Raw genomic sequence first — 19,095 nt, forward strand, 5'->3', positions numbered from 1 at the left:
CAGTTGGATTGTCATGTGTAGACAGTCAATGGCAGAGAAATAGCCACCAATTTGTGGGGTGCAGTCTAAGGTAAACGTACTAATCTGAGCTGCTATTTGCTTTTCATTCCTTTGCTAGCCAATCTGTGTACTTCTCCTATAATTGCAGTGGGTGGGCGGGAAGAAAACTTTTCTAATCAGCAGTGATACTGGATGGTTTTTAAACTAGGATACAGATAAAAGGTTTTGCTACTGCTTTGACTTCTAGGCTTTGAAGGCCTGAAGTTATCTTGTCTCATAGTTCTCAAGCTATCCTGTGGTTAGGCTTCAGAGAAAATGTACATCTTTCATCCCTTTCATGCCTTTTTCCCTTTGGAGAACTGCTTAGATTGTTGTAGGTGATGAACTTACCAGGAATGGGTAGAAGCTAATTTTGTCCCCCCCCCTCCTTTTTGTAATGCCTAGTGTCCTTTTCTAGCATTGGGAGATTAGGATGGATGGGATAATAATTGGTGGTGGTTTCATGCATACCATACAGCTCTGTGCCCAGTCTTCATTGTTTTAAATCTTAGCCTTCCTGTATGGAGAATGAGGCAGCATACATGCTCCTCCTTCCAGTTTTAGCCTCTTAAAAAGTTTATGCAGCCCTTCTCTTCCCCTTGTAAGGGACGAATGAGATTTCTGGCCACACCTCATTTGCATCTTTCTTGGCTTCCTCAAGAGTTTCACCCACTCCTACCTTTCTTTTCTCTCAATGGCCTTGGAACACAGTCTTGGCTATTTTGACCTGTATATTGGATAGTCCAGGCTAGCCTGATCTCATCAGATCTAAGAACCTTAGCAGGGTCTGCCCTGGCTAGTCTTTGGATGGGAGACCTTCAAGGAATACCTGGTTGTGATGCGAAGACAGGCAATGACAAACCACCTCTGAACATCTCTTGCCTTGAAAACTCTAAGGTCACCATAAATCAACTGTGACTTGATAACACAGACACACAGACACAGACACAGACACACACACACACACACACACACACACACACACACACCTGAAGCTATTAGAATGCTGTAAAGCTTCCAAAGAGTAAAATGCATGCAGAGAAAACCGACTCATAACCAACATTTTGCAAAGATCACTGTATGATTCGCGCAAAGGTGTCTGAAATTCAGGCTGGTGGCAGCAAGCTTGGGTGACTGCTGGGGCCTATGGCTCACTATGGGCCCTCTGCTGCCACTTGCCCACATGTGCACTTTCTTGGCATCTGAGTGGTGCCTGGCAGCATTCTAAATGGGTCCGGTTGGTGTCTGTGGCTAGGACTGCAGTTGTTGAAGGAAGGGTGTACAGGCAGGGTAGTGGAGTATTTGCCTAGGGACAGAGGGTATCCTATGTCCCGCAGGTGCCACCGACCTGGTCACATGGGGGGCACAAAATTGGCCCATCCACATGACAAGGAAGATGGCAAGGCAACAGGAAGTCCTGCTGCCTTGTCGTCTTCTGGCACCCTCGGCCCCACTCATGTCATCATTGACATGGGCAGAACCAAGGAAGCCAGAGGACCCCCCAAGCCCCGCCCCCTTCCGGCTGCTGGCTCTGAGTCAGCAGAAGGGACTGCCGGCTGGCAGGGAGGGGGCGGGGCTTAGGGGTGGGCCAGGGGGTGGGCCCCTCCCCAGGCATAGCGGGGCCCCCCCAGAGATGTCTCCGGGGTGCCATTTTCCCCTGGTACACCTCTGAGGTAGGGTGTGTACAGCTAAGAAAATTAAACTGATTTTTAGATTGTAAAAATTATGACTGATTTTAAACCCAGGTTATCTCACTACTGGCCTGCTAAATTCTAAGAAGTCTTAAGCAGTTTAGTAATTTCTGAAGGTAGCAAATACTGTTGATTGGAAAAATAGACAGCAGCAGTTATAACCAGAAATGTAAATTAAACTATGACATAATGTTAAGAATGTGGTTCTTTGTAAGGATGTGTTAAGGAAAGATGTGCTGAAGTACTCAGCATATTTGGATCTGAAGTCCGTGGACCTCTCTAGTGAAAAACTTTTATGTGGAATTTTGACATCTAGTGGTGGTATTATGATTGGAGTATTGAACTGGGAATAGGCACTGGTGCCTCAGATTCAAATTCTCCTTAGCCATAAAGTTCATTGGGCAAACTTGGTCATCCTCTTTTTAGCCTAAACTGATGAGATTTTGCACGGACAGCTTGCAGGGAGGAGAACTGTGGACTCCTGAAGCTCACTGGACCAAGTGAGAATGAACATATAGTTTAGGGTGGGTCTGTTTCATAGTTGAATAATTTATTGAATAGCAGGCATTCTGTGGAAGATATGAGAATCATGACCCTACAGCAGTGATGGCGAACCTATGGCACGGGTGCCAGAGGTGGCACTCGGAGCCCTCTCTGTGGGCACACACACACAGTTAGTCATGTGGGGGCGGAAAATCACCCCCACACACACACACATACAGTGGCCTGGGCCACTGGGAGGCATGACATCTTGGCATTGTGGTGAGCAAGAGAGGGAGGAGACTCAGCTGGCGGGCCACCGAATTGCCTGTGCTTCCGAATTGCTTCTGTCCGGGGGGAGACAGCAGAGGAGGCAGAGATGCTAGGGAGGCACTGGCCAGTGCGCTTGGGACACTGGCGGCTTCGAGCCAGGCTGGCCCCTGCTCGAGCGAGTGGGGTGGAGGAAGAGGGAGCCAACCATTTTTTCTAAACTAAAACCTCAGCATTCAGGTTAAATTGCCAGGTTGGCACTTTGCGATAAATAACTGGGGTTTGGGTTGCAATTTGGGCACTCGGTCTTAAAAAGGTTCGCCATCACTGCCCTACAGTGATGGTGTTGAGATACTAAAGGCATATTGAATACTGGGGTTACTTTAATATAACCACTACAGTTGTGGTAAATTTCAAGTAGAACTTATTTTCAGAACTTCAGCAAATTCAGTCCTTTTGGACTGGGATTGTCTTTCTGTATCCTGAAACCCAAACCATGTAATTTTTACGCCATTTGAAAGAGTCATGTTCAGACTGCTAATGGGAGGTACAGACAATTACCTTTTTGTTTAAATCTTGAAGTCCTTTTTTTCCTGCAAAGAATGTGAAGCATCCAATTCTTGGTGTCTTCTTACCAGCCAATATAATGAGGTAATTGTGGAGCAAGCAAAGTGGCATGAGTCTTGGGTAGCTTCTTCTGCTGACTCTCACTGTATATGTGGCACACCAGAGATATTGCTTGCCTTTGCAGACAGGACCAGGAGAACATTGGCTGCCATGTCTAGCACAGCATCTTTGGATTCAGAAGTGTATGTCTGCAACCATAGTTGTTGGTTGGCAAGCCTAGGGTGTGAATTCCAGTGAAACCAATGTAGGAGGATGACTAAATAGGGACTAAGTTTAAGCAAAAAGAATGTGGTTGATGGAAAACAAACTGAACAAATTCATTATTTGTATTACATTAGACCTGGCCCCCACCCCTGTCCCTATTGTTCATGTTTATTAACAAGTGTTAACTGTTTGGTTCTCTTCTTTAGCATGCTACTTTTTTTATAAAGCATTTCTGTTTTGAAAAATTCATCACATTATTCACAGCGCAGTAGTAAGGGAAGTTATACCTTTATAAGTCCATTGAAGACTTATAAAGGTGTAATTTTACTTATTTTTGCTCTTGTTATGTGTTTTTGACCAGATTGCCATGGTTCCCAGTCAACAGATGAGATGCTGTAAGTGACTTGTTGAGACAATGGCTCGCATCCACCAGAGGATGTTTTGCATATGCTGCTAGGGGACTTTGCACGAGTAGAAGTGTGAAAAAAAATCCCTCATGCAGTCCCCTTGCACTAAATTAAACAAATCCTAGCCTAATTCCTGAACCACTTTTCTACTTGTACCAAATGGGTGCTGTAAGAAATACTGAGGAAAGCAGTTGGTGCTAGCAGAAGATCTTGCTCAAATGCAATTGCAATAAGTCTGTTTTTATTTTTGCTGATGCATCTTTGGATCCAAGCCAGTACGTATTAGAGGCAGAAAGTGAGCCTGTGCTTTTCTGTTAAGCCTTACTCTTTCTATACAGTAGAACCTCGAAATCGGTGCCTTCGACAATAGTTGATTTCAGAAATTGACGATTGCCAAGCGCCGATTTCCGCCATCTAAAATCGTCAGCCGCCTCGATTTTCAGTGGCTGCCGAGGTATACAAACGGCGTTCACGCATGCGCAAATGGCATACCTTGAAATACGCCATTTTTGAAAATCCATCCATCCATCCATCCATCCATCCATCCATCCATCCATCCATCCATCCATCCATCCATCCATCCATCCATCCATCCATCCATCCATCCATCCATCCATCCATCCATCCATCCATCCACCCATCCACCCATCCATGAATGAATGAATGAATGAATGAATGAATGAATGAATGAATGAATGAATGAATGAGTCAGGGAGTTTTGTTGGGCTTTCCAAATTGCTTGTGCCAATTTCAAGTGTGTTTGTCATTTTCAAGAAGATTTTTCTCTCTGTGTAAGAGTTGCTTGATGTCTCCGCAGCTTTTACAGTGTTGTGTATCACTTGCCAAATACCTACCTCTCGGGCTTTATTCTGCTGTGGTTTCACTTTGGTTTTTCTGATGGCACTAGGTTTTGCTAGGGGTTTTGTACATAGACTTTTGTTCTATTATATTTGTAACACCCCCCCCCCCATTTGTTCTTCTATGATTCTCTGGTTGTACATTAGACCTGTTGAGTTTGCCCTATCACAGAGGCACAATTCTGCTGGGCTTCTGCATATTACAGTTGGTTTTGCTGAGCTTACAAAATTGCTTCCCACCTTCAGTTTCTACTGCAGAAATTCTCTAGTTTGATTTTGGTTCTATTTGACATGATTCTAATGGGATTACTAGATTGTGCAATATTTCTTTTGGACTTCTTGTTGGTATGTATACAGAGCACAGTGGCATAGGAGGTTAAGAGCTCGTGTATCTAATCTGGAGGAACCGGGTTTGATTCCCAGCTCTGCCGCCTGACCTGTGGAGGCTTATCTGGGGAATTCAGATTAGCCTGTACACTCCCACACACGCCAGCTGGGTGACCTTGGGCTAGTCACAGCTTCTCGGAGCTCTCTCAGCCCCACCGACCTCACAGGGTGTTTGTTGTGAGAGGGGAAGGGCAAGGAGATTGTAAGCCCCTTTGAGTCTCCTATAGGAGAGAAAGGGGGGATATAAATCCAAACTCTTCTTCTTCTTCTTTTTCTTCTTCCATGGGAGACATTTGACCAATGATTGCAGTTTATAGGCATGACTTTTGCCCTGGGAGCAGCTTGGAATTCCCCCCCCCCCATAGGAAATAATAGACAGCTATGGGGGGGCCACCCTGTTCAGGGACATATAGCAGGGACATATGGTCTACTTGAAATTTGGGGGTTATATAAGGACAGGCACCAGCAGCTCCATGTCAATTCTGGTACCTATACCTTCAACCGCCCTGCCCCCAATCAGGAATAATGGTTTCCAAAAAAGCCCCAGATCCAAATACCATGCTGGTATCTGATATTCAGGAATGCTGGCAATACTGTCTTTTTTTCAGGTCCAATATACCCAAAGCACAGTTATCATTTTTAAAAAAGAAGAGTAGATTTTTATATCTTGCTTTTCTCTTCCTTTGCGGAGCCTCAAAGTGGCTTACAATTACATTCCCTTCCTCTCCCCTTGTGAGGTAGGTGGGGCTGAGAAAATGCTGAGAGAACTATGACTGGCCCAAGGTCATCCAGCAGGCTTCATCTGGAGGAGTTGGGAATCAAACCTGGTTCTCCAGATTAAAGTTCACCACTCTTAATCACTACACCATGCTGGCTCTCCTCTATTTCTATTTGCAGACACCTGTTTATGAACAACTTTTGACCCCACTGCAGTGAAATGGCTGCAGGCCACGCTGGCTGAGGGTCTTTTTTTCATGAGATGTAGCCACGAAATCTTCCTAATTGGATGAATTGTGCAAAAAAGCCCCTGTTATGCTGTGTGTGAATCCAACTGTGCCACAAGAAAAAAAAACTTAAATTGTTTGACAGAGAGGTCATTTGTACACTGTAACGCAAGATCTATTACCGTTATGAGAGGATTATGAGTTTCTGGAGGATATTCACCCTTTTATAGGTACCTTAAATTCAGGAATAAAATATTTGGCTGGTAAATGACACCCTTCTGAGAAATTCATTTGAAGAAGAATTACCTTTTATTTGGTGGAAAAAAGGGAATAAGGATGAACAAAATGTACTCTTGTTAAAGTAAAAATGTGAGAATTTAAAATGACAAATATTGGGTTTATTGGTTGAAAGGTGCATTGTTCTATGCCTGATGACAGTATTCAAAATCCTCTGATATTGAGAACTGTTGTGAAATTTTTGGTGGTTTAATTGCTAGAAGTGCAATTCTTCACAGACCAGAGTAACAATTTGTGATTGCTAGACATACATAAGCCCTGAAATACCTTTCATCTGTAAAAGCTTTCAAGGCACAACTGTAGTGTTTGGTTGAAGCTTATTTTAAGCTGTTTGTGAAGTTGCATATAAGATCTGCAGAGGGTCACAACTAGTTATGGAAACATGTTTGTTTTAAATAGTGTGCTAATATTCACCACACCATCCTTGACAGGACAGATATGAACATAAGGGTATGCCTGGCTAGTTAAGACTTAATAGTGTGTGTCCTTAGAAAATCAACCACTATAGCAATGAAAGTACTACCAAGCAAGATGAATAATGGAGCCAATTGCATATTCTCTGGGTAGTTCTTGAAGGCAGTAGGCTATTGGAAAGTTGCAATTGGTATATACCAGGGGTAGGGAACCTGCGGCTCTCCAGATGTTCAGGAACTACAATTCCCATCAGCCTCTATCAGCATGGCCAATTGGCCATGCTGGTAGGGGCTGATGGGAATTGTAGTTCCTGAACATCTGGAGAGCCGCAGGTTCCCTACCCCTGGTATATACCATGGTGAGCAGTTATATATATCTTGGCAGCAGTTGCTAGCAGCTTTGCAAATATTCCAAGACCTGCATTATGTCCCAGTCATTTTCAGGTACCAGCCAGGAATTTGGTTCTTATGACGGATTCTTTTTATGTCTTGTGCCTTGGGAATGTAAGCAAGTCCTCTCCTGTATTCTATTAGATCTATTAAGAAACTGCACTATGAAGTCCCAGTGGTCTTTAATGTATGTTGCATGTCTCCTTCTTTTCACAAATGGGAGCAGCTACCAACTCTTTCCTCCTTGTTCTCAATTGTCTTTAAAGGTATCATGGCAACCCTTGGCCCCTCCCACATAAATCTCCTAAAATGTTTATAAAACATTTTCAGTGCCTCCCTTTTGATGGCACTCACCCTCTTGAAACAATTCCTGGCTGCCACTTTCTGTTTTTCCCTATTTTCCCCAGTGTGTGAAAAACCAGTGCTTCATTCTTTATAGCCTCATGCTGAAGTTCCATAAGTCGTCTGTAGTTGATGCTGTGAAGATTAAGCCCCCCCCCCCCCTTGCATTAAGTGGTCCAAAAGCAGGGCAAGGAGCTTCTGCAGGCAAAAGAGTGATCTCACAAAATGGCGTCTAAAAGGGACAGCAGACAAATGAAGCCTTTAAAAAAATGTTTCATCTGAAAGAATTGCTAGAAAAAGGGTTTATTTAAAAAGTTCTGAGGCTGGAAATAAAATGTTTTGGGAATTCCACCCCAAAATATTAATCCCCCCCCCCCCCCATCCTGAAAGCATTTTATTTGTGTTGTGTGGAAATGGCCGATGTAGTCCTTAAATATCCTGGGAAATGAGAAGGGAAAGAGCAATTGCTGTTGCAGGATGGAATGGGCGGGCAGCAGGGCAGTTGGTGGTGATGAAATAGCAGCAGAGGCTGCCATTATCCTAAATCTACCACTTGAGGCCATTGGCTCACCTTATTGTAGAGCTGATGGTGATGAAGTCCTTGGAACATAAGATTGCAAGGGTATTCTGTTGGTGCCAAAGACTTGCTCAGTCTGGGCATCTTTTAGTAGCTTCACCACAACATGTCAGGCTGACTTCACTGTTGTTAGATGGGCTGGAGTTCCTGGCAGCATTTTGGGATCAGCTTTTAAAATAAGCATTGACCTCCACAAAATGGTAATTTGTTGCTGCGGGAGTAGGGATAGCCTTGCTGAAATTTGCCAAGTTTTTTTTTGAAGTCCCCAAAGAGTGCTTTTGTGTAACATGAGGGAATGCCTCTACCTTGAAGGCCCTTAAAGAAAATGGTAGAAGAAGAGTAGGAGAGTCTCAGAGCAACTTACAAACTCTTTCCCTTCCTCTCCCCACAACAGCCTCTTGTGAGGTAGGTGGGGCTGGAAGAGTTTTGTGAAAACTGCGTACAGCCTAGGATCACGCAGTTGGTTTCATGGGTTCTTAACCACTACACCACTACACTACACCACTACACTACTACACTACGTTCTTAACCACTACACCATGTTGACTGTGGGAAGGAAGAATATTGCAGGTTTGTGGTATCTCCAAAAATGCCGTTCAGTTGTACCTCTGAGATGTAGGCAGCCATATTCCATGTGACAACTGCAAGAGCAATTAATGTGCTTGCTAGGAAAGAGATCTTGAATTCAGTAAAATGCTCAAGATTGAATAATCAGGATATTGCTGTGCCAGCATCAGAATGCTTTGGAAGAAAATGGGATGGGTCCAACCATCCTCCAACTTCCGTAGCTCTTCCTCCAACTTCAGCCTTCCTTCAACTTCAATGGCTCTTAAGCCAAGACACTTTGGAGGATGCATCATTATTACAATGCACTGTGGATTTCCCTGGCCCCAAAGACTTGTCAAATTGGGGCATCTTTTAATAGTCTTACATTTACCTTTGGACTTGGAAGATGTCTCCTTAGATTGTAGAAAGACTTCAAACTTCAACTGAAAGCATAGGTGGGATATAAGTATTTTAATAATAAATACAATTTAAAAATGAATATAGTTTGCTCAGTGGAGTAATAGGATAAAAGTGGAATCCAGCCTATGATCTGGATTCTCACTACAGGCTAGCACTTTCTGCTTGTTAAAATGCACTACATCGTGCTACCTTTATTAAATACTGCTGTTTTAAGCTGAAACTCCCTCATATAACAAACATGTTTTCCACAAGATTTAATTATCGATGTAATTTTTTATTTTGCTGTCTCAAAATCAACCAGAAATTTTCTGATGTATCAAAAATTTCACTTTTAACCGTTCCATCTAAGAAACAGGATTTAAAAATTGATTTTGCAGCTCAGCTATTAAAGTTAAATATCCAAAGTTAATCGAGGAAAATAGAGGGAAAAGATGAGGGTTTTTCCCTAGCTATTTTTTAAACTGGCTTATGGTTTTGTTGCTGAATGAATGCCAAACTGCAGGCAGAAGCTAAAAGTTGTGTTTTATGAAGTATCAGATTGTGATACAGGCCAGTAATCTGAAGAGCAGCTGTAAATCTGTTTTTAAAAGTGGCTGCATTGAGAGATTCTGGATTGTTGTTTTGAAATGCAGATTCTCCTTTTTAAAAAGATGAATTGGTAAACCCTTTGCCAGGCACCTAATGGAGAGGGTTGACCTAACTACTGAATCTTTGGGGATGATGAGGGATTGAAAATGCTGGGTTGCTAAGCAACACATTCAGCAGCTTTTCTGAGTGTGTTCCTGTGCTCTGAGAGTTAATGAATCTGAAGGGTGGCTGTTCAAAAACAGTTTAAAAAAACCTGATGAAGACAAAATGCTCAGTTAGCATTGGCAGGAACCTAACTCTGCCTTATTCACACATTAAATTATGGGGTAGCTTTTGTTGCTTTATTTTGAGCAACAAAGCTTCAGAAACCATAGATTTCATAGCAGAAATGAAGGTAAAGGAAAGTGCTTAGCCAGTTTGTGTTCTCTTTCAGATAGATATATAGATCTGTATATGTAGGAATATTGGTAAAGACATCCAGCCTTCCAGAAAACGTTACATATATAGTGTGAGGAGATCTAAATATCTATATGTCCATATGCAGTATATGTAGCATTTTTTGTCCAGACTTTACCAATATTCCTGCATATGTGTTTAATTTATAAGTTAAAATGTATATCCTGTCAGCTGACAATCAACACACTAAAAGCAAATTAATCTATGCAGTTGAAACAACCAATAAAATTTACATGATAAGACACAACTGATAATCCCTATCCAGAGAAATGTTCAGGTTGATTCCATGTGGATGTTTTGCTCTGGTAGGCATTTAAACTACAGCCCAGGAAGGTGGGAGTCCCCTTATAGTGCAATAATGTTATGATTTCATTAAAAAAATTAAGTCTTTTTCCCTTTTCACTACAAAATGAAGCTTTAAAAAGAGCTCTGGTGGCATAGGAGGAAATGGTGGTCATTGATGGGGGGGGGGGCTGAAGCAATGAAAGATGGGGGGAGGGCAAGGAATTAACACACCAAAAAAAGAGAGGGGTGTAGTGGAGCCAACTGCAGAAAACAAAAAAGATCAACTACACCCAAGCTACCAGCCGTATTACAGTGGTGGGATTCAAATAATTTAACAACCAGTTCCAGTGGTGGGATTCAAATAATTTAACAACTGGTTGTATACAAGCACCATTTTAACAACCGGTTCTACAGAAGTGGTGTGAACCTGTTGAATCCCACCACTGGCTGTATATGATTGCACTTATATTATTAGTCCCCATTACATTTAGCACTTAGTAACTTGTATTGTAGGTTGGCATTTTTACAGCCAGTAGCTTGGGTGTCATTGGGAACAAGAAACTGCCATGTGGATGCTCCATTGTAAATGTCTCTACTTTCTCAGTGGCAGTGAGAGCTATGTGGGCAGTCACTAGTTAGAAGTAGCCCAAGCTGAATGGCTTCCAACCCCCTACTGAACATGATCATCTTGCCTTATGCTTGTAAGGAAAATAGGGTGTGGGCTTTTTGTATTTCTTGGGATTGGGGTGGTGTTGTGTAGAAGACTAAAACATCAGCTGATGAGAACATCTGATTAACTCTGAGTGGGTTTCCCTATGTGTCTGTCATCTCATGTAGATTACACGCATGTATGTACAAATATGTACATACGTTCATACTACGGAATATTTAATCTTGCTAGTCAGTCACTTCACTTTCTGAGTAAAAATATATCATTTGGAAGATAGTGCAAGACCGATGGCTTCTCCTAAGCATGGAATTTTTGTGAAGATTGAATTTGTACTGTGAAAGTTGAATTTGATCGTTTGTGATCAAAGGAATTTAGATTCCCATCCCTTTAAAAACAAAGCAGGAAATGTAGTTTTTGAAAATGTCTAGTCATAATGCAATACAGTGTTCTTGAATCCAAATTCTAATTGCAGCTAGGATGGAATCAGCAATGGGACCAGTACATATAATTTCAAGGTTTCCTGGCTCAATGTAGCTTTAATTTGTTTTTATGTTAGAAGAAATGGTTTCTGTTCTCTCCAAGGTAGATTTTGTGGGAAAAGCCTATTTGGAACTTCCTGGCTTCTAAGTACTTGGTTTCTGATTGGTGTTATACTAAATGTTTTATTTGAATAATCATCTGAAAACCTTATAAGATTTTAAAAAGAATAACTAGTTATCAAGTTTTTAATGTGATTTTAAAAAGCGCTCCCCCCAAAAAAGTTCCAGCAGAATTTCCCTCTTTTTATAAAATGAAAACCAAAATGGATCTGTGAGAGCACAGTACTTTTAAAAACAAGATTTACTTTTCAGTTATGTTTAATCCTTTGAACTGGGCTGGGTTTCACTCAGACTAAAGAATCCCTGATTGTTTGTTCTTAAGTTCATATAGCCTCCCATTGACTCCAATGGTAGCAATGGCTCAAGTGCAGCCAGGGGAGAAAGTAGAACGTTTTTTGAGCCCTGAAAGAAACAACTGACCTAAGCTGCAACTGCATTTCCATGATTTCCAAAATAAGCTCTAAAGTTTCCCAGGTTCTGTTCTTGAAGTTGCTGTAGACCTGAGCCAGGTGAGAAGGAAGAGCACATCCCTCTAGAACTGAGGGACTTGTACACCAGGGGTGTAGTTTAAAGAGGCAGAGATTTGTGCTTCCCTGTCACATGCTTTCTCAAGAAGTACCTGCCTCAGCGTTTCTTATACAGAAGCAGGAGGGCAGGGCAAAACACACTAATAACCAGAGTGATCCCAGGGAAAATGGGAGCCAGTGCTGGCGTCTGGTAAGCTATATATGCCTGATATATATTTCATGTATGTAATGCTGCTACTCTACCCACCTCCTCACAAACATCTCAATCATAATGCCATGTCTGAGTATAAAACCATACCAGCCATCAGAAACATGAGGCAATTAATTAGACAAGGGAAAGTAAAAGAGGCCAAAGTACACTGGTTAATTGTCCAGTTTTTCAAGCATCTTGCAGTTTGGCTAAAACAACTTGCTAAGTCTCCCTCTGGAAAAGAGTACTATAAACTATCCCGCTTACCTTACTAAATGAGATTTACTTTTTTTTTAAAAAACAGCTAATTTTCAAATTAAGTGTTTATAGCTCTATAGGGCTTTTTTGTACACACTACCAGTGACTGTGGCAGAAATGAAAAGAAGTTCTAGTAAGCTGGCATTTCTCAGAAAATGCAAACGTTTTACTCTGGAGGTAAGGATGGTGAAGCCATGTACCTTTTTTTGAATGTGGATGTGAAGAGGAATTGACTTTGGGGTAGTTATTCATGTTTTTGCCGTAAAAGGCTAGAACAAAATAAATCTCTAAAGTATATTGTTCTATGTATAATGTCTTCATAGTATAGAGGGGGGAATCTACAGAATAACACCATATGACAAAATGTTATATAATAGCGAGATTTGTAGGATTTCTAGCAGGAACAAAAATAACATTTTAAGAAATTTACTGTGCACTGAGGCACAGTTTAAAATAATGTAGGTCATGGTGTAATTACCTTTATGGGTGTAAACGTAGTCAATGTACTTTCAAGAGTGAAATCGAACAGAATGCACTTCCGTAATGGGGATTGAGATCTGTGTGAGTGACAGGCCCGTATACCAATTATGCTTGAACTTATGAAATTGTTGGGAAAACTTGGTCAGCAATTGATCTTGGGCCTGAACTTCCCTGTCTGTGCCAGATACGATGAAGACAAGACAATTTGTAGAAATCTTCCCACCTTTAAGGATGGCTGGACATTTGTGTCTTATATTATCTTGCGTTTTCTCATTGTGGAACTGAGGTCAGTTTACATGAGATTTCCTATCTAGTTTGCAGAAATACAAGAGACAAGTAATTCTCCTGTAGTGCAATAGTGTGAGACTGCTGGACTCGTGAGACCAGATTAAATGCTTTTTGCTTACCTATGGCGAAAATTGAAGAGCCTGCAGCTGTAGCACCAGTGCCTATTGCACTAAACTGCTGTGGATCTGAGCCAGCCGAAAAGGAAGAGCACATCTGTCCCTGATACTAAGCACAAACTTGGTGCTTTGCCCAGCTGATACAAGTGGCCACTTGGGAGTCCCCCAAATATGGAAAAAGCTTTATCTTGTCTGCAGCCCTGTTTTGTTGTCCTATTCTTAGGCATTATTATGGCAGACAAGTTGGGGCCCTGTGAGGAATTACAGCTGCTGGTGCTGATAAATGGTTGGGAAATTCTCTCCAAAAACCAGTCTCCTATCCTTTCTAGGATATTATAACAACCCCATCTTTCTTCACTGATGTTCTTCTCCCTTCAGCGTAATATAGCTCATGGAACATTGTTAAACTTTTTGAGGCTGTTTTTCTTTTAACAAAACCAGTGCCTTTCTACATACCTAAGGAATCCTCCTAGTATGAAAACACTTGTCTGGCAGTGGTTCCTGTTTGCTGCTCCTCTAATAGGCATAGTTGAAGAGTCTGCTTTTAAAATAAACAGCTGGGCAGGTCTGCTTGGAATTGCAGGAGTGTGGGAGAGAAAGGTGAAGTTCCCTTTTGCCGCCTCATTCAAATCTCTCTCTCCTGGGTGCTAAATAGAGGCAGCAGCATGAGCAAGTCAGTTCCCTTCCTCTGTCCTCTTCAAAGGATACTCCAATGACCTCAGCATTCGGTGCTTGTTACAGAGGAAATAAACTCGATTGTTCATCAAGCTGTTTTTAAATTTACGAAATAAAATTTTCTCTGCATAATTGTACATCCACTAAGTAAGCCATAACTGTACACTGTCTGTCGGTGACCCCCTTTCGTTGCCCAGCTATTAGTCACTCAACCATCAAGTTTGTTATTAGGAGTGATGCCAGGGGATTAAGCTTGGAATCTTCCTCATGGAAAACATGTGCTCTATCACTGAGCTGTGTCTCTTCCCCGTAACCCCTTCTCTTCATTCAGTAGAAATGAATATGCTCTGACATTTCAGAACTCAGGATGCCTTTTCAGTTCTGTTCTTTCCAGAGAAATAGGGTTTGTCAAATATTTTTTTCTGCTGCATATGTGCTGCTACTCTAGAGACAAGGCTAATAGGTTGAGTGGTACAGAATTCTGTATCTTATGAGTGTGAGGAAACTGCCAAAAGGGATGTAAAAATTAACATCCTTATGTTTCCTATGTAGCAAAAACAATAGAAAGGTTTTTGTTTTTTCGAAAATCCACAGTAACAGAGAGGCATGATGTTTAGGTCTGATCTGTCAACTGTGGTCCTGTCATTGGTTATTTTGGGCCCAACACAGGTGCAAAGGTACGTGCCATACTTCTGAGTGATGTACAGGGGTCTGATGCTTGATATAGTTGAGTCTAAGTCATGTCAAGAGTTGGCATGGGATAGCAGATAGTGCTGGATTAGGACTGTGGGTTTGAATCTCTGCATAATCACTGAGTAACCTGGGGTCCGTCACATTCTCTCAATCTGATCTACCTCGGAGGTTAGAATGATATTCTAAACTGTTGTCTCCATTGGGGAGATAAGAGGGATGTAAATATAAAATAAATTACGGTAAAGTATATTTGGTAAAGCCCTTCGGGGATAGGGCGGTATATTAAGTTTAATAAATAAATAAATAAATAAATAAATAAATAAATAAATTATATTGGAATTTATTAGCCCCACTCCTCAAGGCAGAAAATTAATTAGGAGGGTTTGCCCCATAGACTTATGAATCCTTTTTGTTTTCAGAGTGCTCTGGGAGAGCAGAGCCAAGACCATGGATACAATTATTGAGGTGCGGAAGAAGAGCTTGATGCGTTATAGGCTTTTTCTGCGCAGACCATTTAAAACGTTTTGCAAACATTTTAAAAAGAACCGCTTTTGCTTTTTTTGGTCCATATAGTGTGTATCATAGGAAAAAGTATGGCCCCTTCCGCACGGAGGTGGAAGGGGTTCGGTCGGCGTAATCCATGCCTACCCGACGACACTGGGACCGTTCGCATGGACGGTCCCAGAACCGGCTGGGACGACGGCGCTGCGGAGCACCGTCACCCGGCCGACCCGGCTTGTCCCGGTTCCCTTTTCGGGCACATGCGCCCGAAGGCCTGGGAGAACATACCGCAGCCTCACTTGAGCCTGCTTGAGCGTCGCAGGGCAGGGGAGCGTGTCCCCAGGCCTCAGCGACGCGCTGGAGGGCCAGGGACCAGGTAAGTGACGGGTGGGAGTGGGGGGGGGGCGCCTTGGAGCCGCTGCCGTTTGCACGGCAGTGGCTCCAAGCCGGCATTTCCCAACAACCTTGCTCCCCGAGTGAGGCTGGGAAATGCCGGCTTCGTGCCCCAGGCATGACTGATTGAAGCGTAGCGGCTGCGAAGCAGCTGTGCCCCCTGTGCGAATGGCTTCCTGGGGACGGCGTTTTTGCCGTCCCCAGGGCGCCATAAAACGCCCGTGCGGAAAGGGCCTATGTGTGCCCAGCAAAAATGGTTCTTTTCCCCACCATTTTCTGCCCTTTCAAGGATGCTCTGTGCCATCTGCTATTTGCTGAGTGTTTCCCATGGATGTTTCCTCAGCTGGCATTGTAGCTGCACACTATTTTAGTGTTTAAAGTACTTGAATAAACTTAGTTCTGCTTGGCAATTACGTGAATATATCATTTCCCCATTTATTTTTGTTTTTATGAGGTGTCTTCTCATTGAAAGCAAAAACAAAAAAAAGGAAAAACGACACATTCACGTAATCGCCAGGCAAAACTGAGTTTATTTCCTCAGCTGGCATTGCAGCTGCCTGCTATTTTACTGTTTAAAGTACACGAATAAACTTAGTTCTGCTTGGCGATTACGTGAATATGTCATTTTCCCATTTATTTTTGTTTTTACATGAGGTGTCTCCTAATTGAAAACAAAAACAACAAAAAGGAAAAATGACACATTTACGTAATTGCCAGGGAAAACTGAGTTTATTCATGTACTTTAAACATTGAAATAATGGGCGGCCCCAATGCCAGCTGAGGAAACATCTGAGGGAAACACTCAGGAAATGGCGGGCAGCACAGGATTCCTGAAGTGGCAGAAAATGGTGGGCGTGAGCTGCAGAGGAAAGGAAAGTGGAAGCTTTTGGTAAGAAAAAAAGTTTCCTGCTATCGGCACATGAAACAGGAAACGTTTTCAAAACATCTATGGAAAAAACATCGCTAGTTTCGAGTTTTCAAAAAAACTGTTTTGAGCTTACATAAAATGTTTTCAAAATGTCTTGGGGAAAAACTATGTGGAATTCCGCCCCAAATTGGTTTTTTCCCCCCATCCTAAAAACGGTCTATTTGTGCTGTGTGGAAAAAGCCATAGTTGACAGTGTTGCTGCTACACTGGAATCTACAAATTGTTAACTACCCGCAGCTCACTTTTGTGATAATATCAAATGTGAGCACATATGATGGACACAAATTTCCAAGGAAATCAAATCTGGCTCAAACGCTGCCATGAAGGCAGAGCCTATTCTGGTACCGTTGGGAAACAACCACTTGCCTCTCTATCAGTCGTCCTCTTGCCTTGCAGATAGGGGCAGGTGCTTGGTTTTGTGAAGGCAGCTACTTTGCCCATCATGGCTGCTTAAAAACATATGAAGTACTAAAGGACTTTTAGCCAGAGCATTAATGCTATTCCAAGGAAGTTCCACACAGATGTCTTCAGTAAAGCATTATCTGGCCAGTTTTCAACCCATATGCAACCTCCATGTTTTGTGCAAGTTGAACCGAGTTTGTTGTGGGAAATGAATTCCAGGTGTTTTTGGATGATGCTTCTTCTTTCTTTGACAATTTTCAGTGTGTCTTCAGACCTGGTCATGGGATGGAGATGGCTTTAGTGGCCCCTGAGGAAGAAAATGGCTTGCAGTCACACAAAGCAGAGTTTTAAATTCCAGAGATGATCAAAATGAACAAAAAATGTTCAGGAATTTCATAGTCCTTGAAAACACTGACTGTAACCCTGTGATATTATCTTTGCCTGTGTGAGTTCACTGTCAGAGAAGGAAATGATTTGGGGTTTTTTCCTGGTTTCTAGCCAGCATTAATGTCCAAGCAAGGCACCACTGAAGATGTTCTAAAGTTACAGTAATTGGAGGTAACATGGGAGGAGGGAGGGGGAAGTCTGAAACGAAACAAAGAGCTACATTTCATTCTAGAAGCAAATAATAAAACTGAAATAGAGAACTTGATAATACTCCACTGGCAAATTAACGAATGGGATTGTTGAAAATATAAGAGCTTTGGAGATAATCATTGCTGCAACTTGCTCAGCACTGAGTGTTCAAACATGCCAAAAAATGTTGGATGTGACTGAGTTAGTTTCTGCTTGAGATTGTATAGTTCATTCTGTTGGGAAGGCTTGAAGGACATGACAAAAACAATGATATTTTTCTTCTGCTCTATTGTTACTTTCCATACATATGATTACATCATTAACACAGGAAATGCTTTGATTTATTTTAGGTGCCAAATCTGATTCCAGTGCTGATGTTTAAACTGGGGATGCCACTGGAGCCAATACTCTATCGAGATATCTTGTATACTTTGCCTGCTTTGGGTGTGCATAAGGTCAGTCTGAAAAATGTGCATTCCATCAATTAATGCATTCCATCAATTAATGTGCATTCCATCAATTAATGCAGAAAAGCAATCTTCTCTTCCAGGTCTGTGTGGCTCAGATTCTGCGTGCACTACAGGTGTTGGGAAGCACTCCGAAGCTTCAGGCCATTACTTTACGACTGATGACATCCTTATGGGAGAAACAGGTTTACAAAAACATTGAAAACCATTAATCTCGGGTTTGAACAATTGCACTGACATGACCATGCCTATACTTGCTTATTAACCATAGCATATCAGCTGATGTGATAACAGTAACTGCTGTGATGTCTGCAGAAAATATCACAGCTAATCTTTCAGAAAGATTCAGCTAGTGGAGGGAAAGAATGTATTCCTAAAAGTGGTACAGTACTTATATACTGTATTGCAGTGGCATAATTTCAAGGGGGCAGGGATGCACGCAATGCATCCGGAGTGGGCAGGGGCATAGCAGGAGCGCAGGGTGCACACGTGCCCCAGGCACAAGTTCCCCCTCGCTCCAGCCCTGCTGTGTTGTCAACGCACTGAATTCTGAAAATAATTAGATCATGACTTTTTCATTGGGTGTTAGTTTTTCATTTGTTTTAATATGTTGTAACTTATTGTTCTTTAGAACTCTAATCCATATATGGAGCTCTTAATAGATTGGTTATGTTATGTTCTTCAGTGGTTAGAAAAGTCCATATCTGTTTTGATAAAAGGTAACTCATGCATTGTTCTGCACGTATACTGGTCTATGCTTCTGATTTGCGGAAATGTATTATTAAGACAGATACTGCCTGTACAAATATTGCCCAGGTATCAATCAAGTAGGTGGTCATAAGCAAGCTGCTGATCTATATCCTACCACTCCACTAAGCCAAGTTTGAAGCCTTCCTTCATTTTAGCTGTTCTTCCCACAGAAGATCCATTTATGCTGCAGGAATTTGTTCCAGTAAGATGCTGCCCAGTATCTCTTAGCCTAGGCGTTTTGATCTGAAATCAGGGGAATATTGGCTCTTTCAACAATGTATGGGTTACTAACATAGCGTACGTACCGCCTCTGAACAACCTTGTGCACTTGTATAAGCTATAAATATAATTAAATTGCACTC

The 19,095-nt window shown here is 42.1% G+C and overlaps 1 protein-coding gene across 6 annotated transcripts in view; it reads left to right on the forward strand.

The window, feature by feature from the left end:
• FOCAD (focadhesin) overlaps positions 1-19,095 on the forward strand; it is a 144,100-nt gene that overhangs the window by 33,731 nt on the left and 91,274 nt on the right. For all 6 annotated transcript variants that reach the window (XM_048503710.1, XM_048503713.1, XM_048503711.1 and 3 more), the window contains 2 exons: positions 17,867-17,971; positions 18,067-18,168. In XM_048503710.1, coding sequence (XP_048359667.1) covers positions 17,867-17,971; positions 18,067-18,168 — 207 coding nt within the window. The remainder of the gene's footprint in view (positions 1-17,866; positions 17,972-18,066; positions 18,169-19,095) is intronic.

The sequence above is a fragment of the Sphaerodactylus townsendi genome, linkage group LG07, assembly GCF_021028975.2.
Source record: "Sphaerodactylus townsendi isolate TG3544 linkage group LG07, MPM_Stown_v2.3, whole genome shotgun sequence".
Classification (NCBI taxonomy): domain Eukaryota; kingdom Metazoa; phylum Chordata; class Lepidosauria; order Squamata; family Sphaerodactylidae; genus Sphaerodactylus; species Sphaerodactylus townsendi.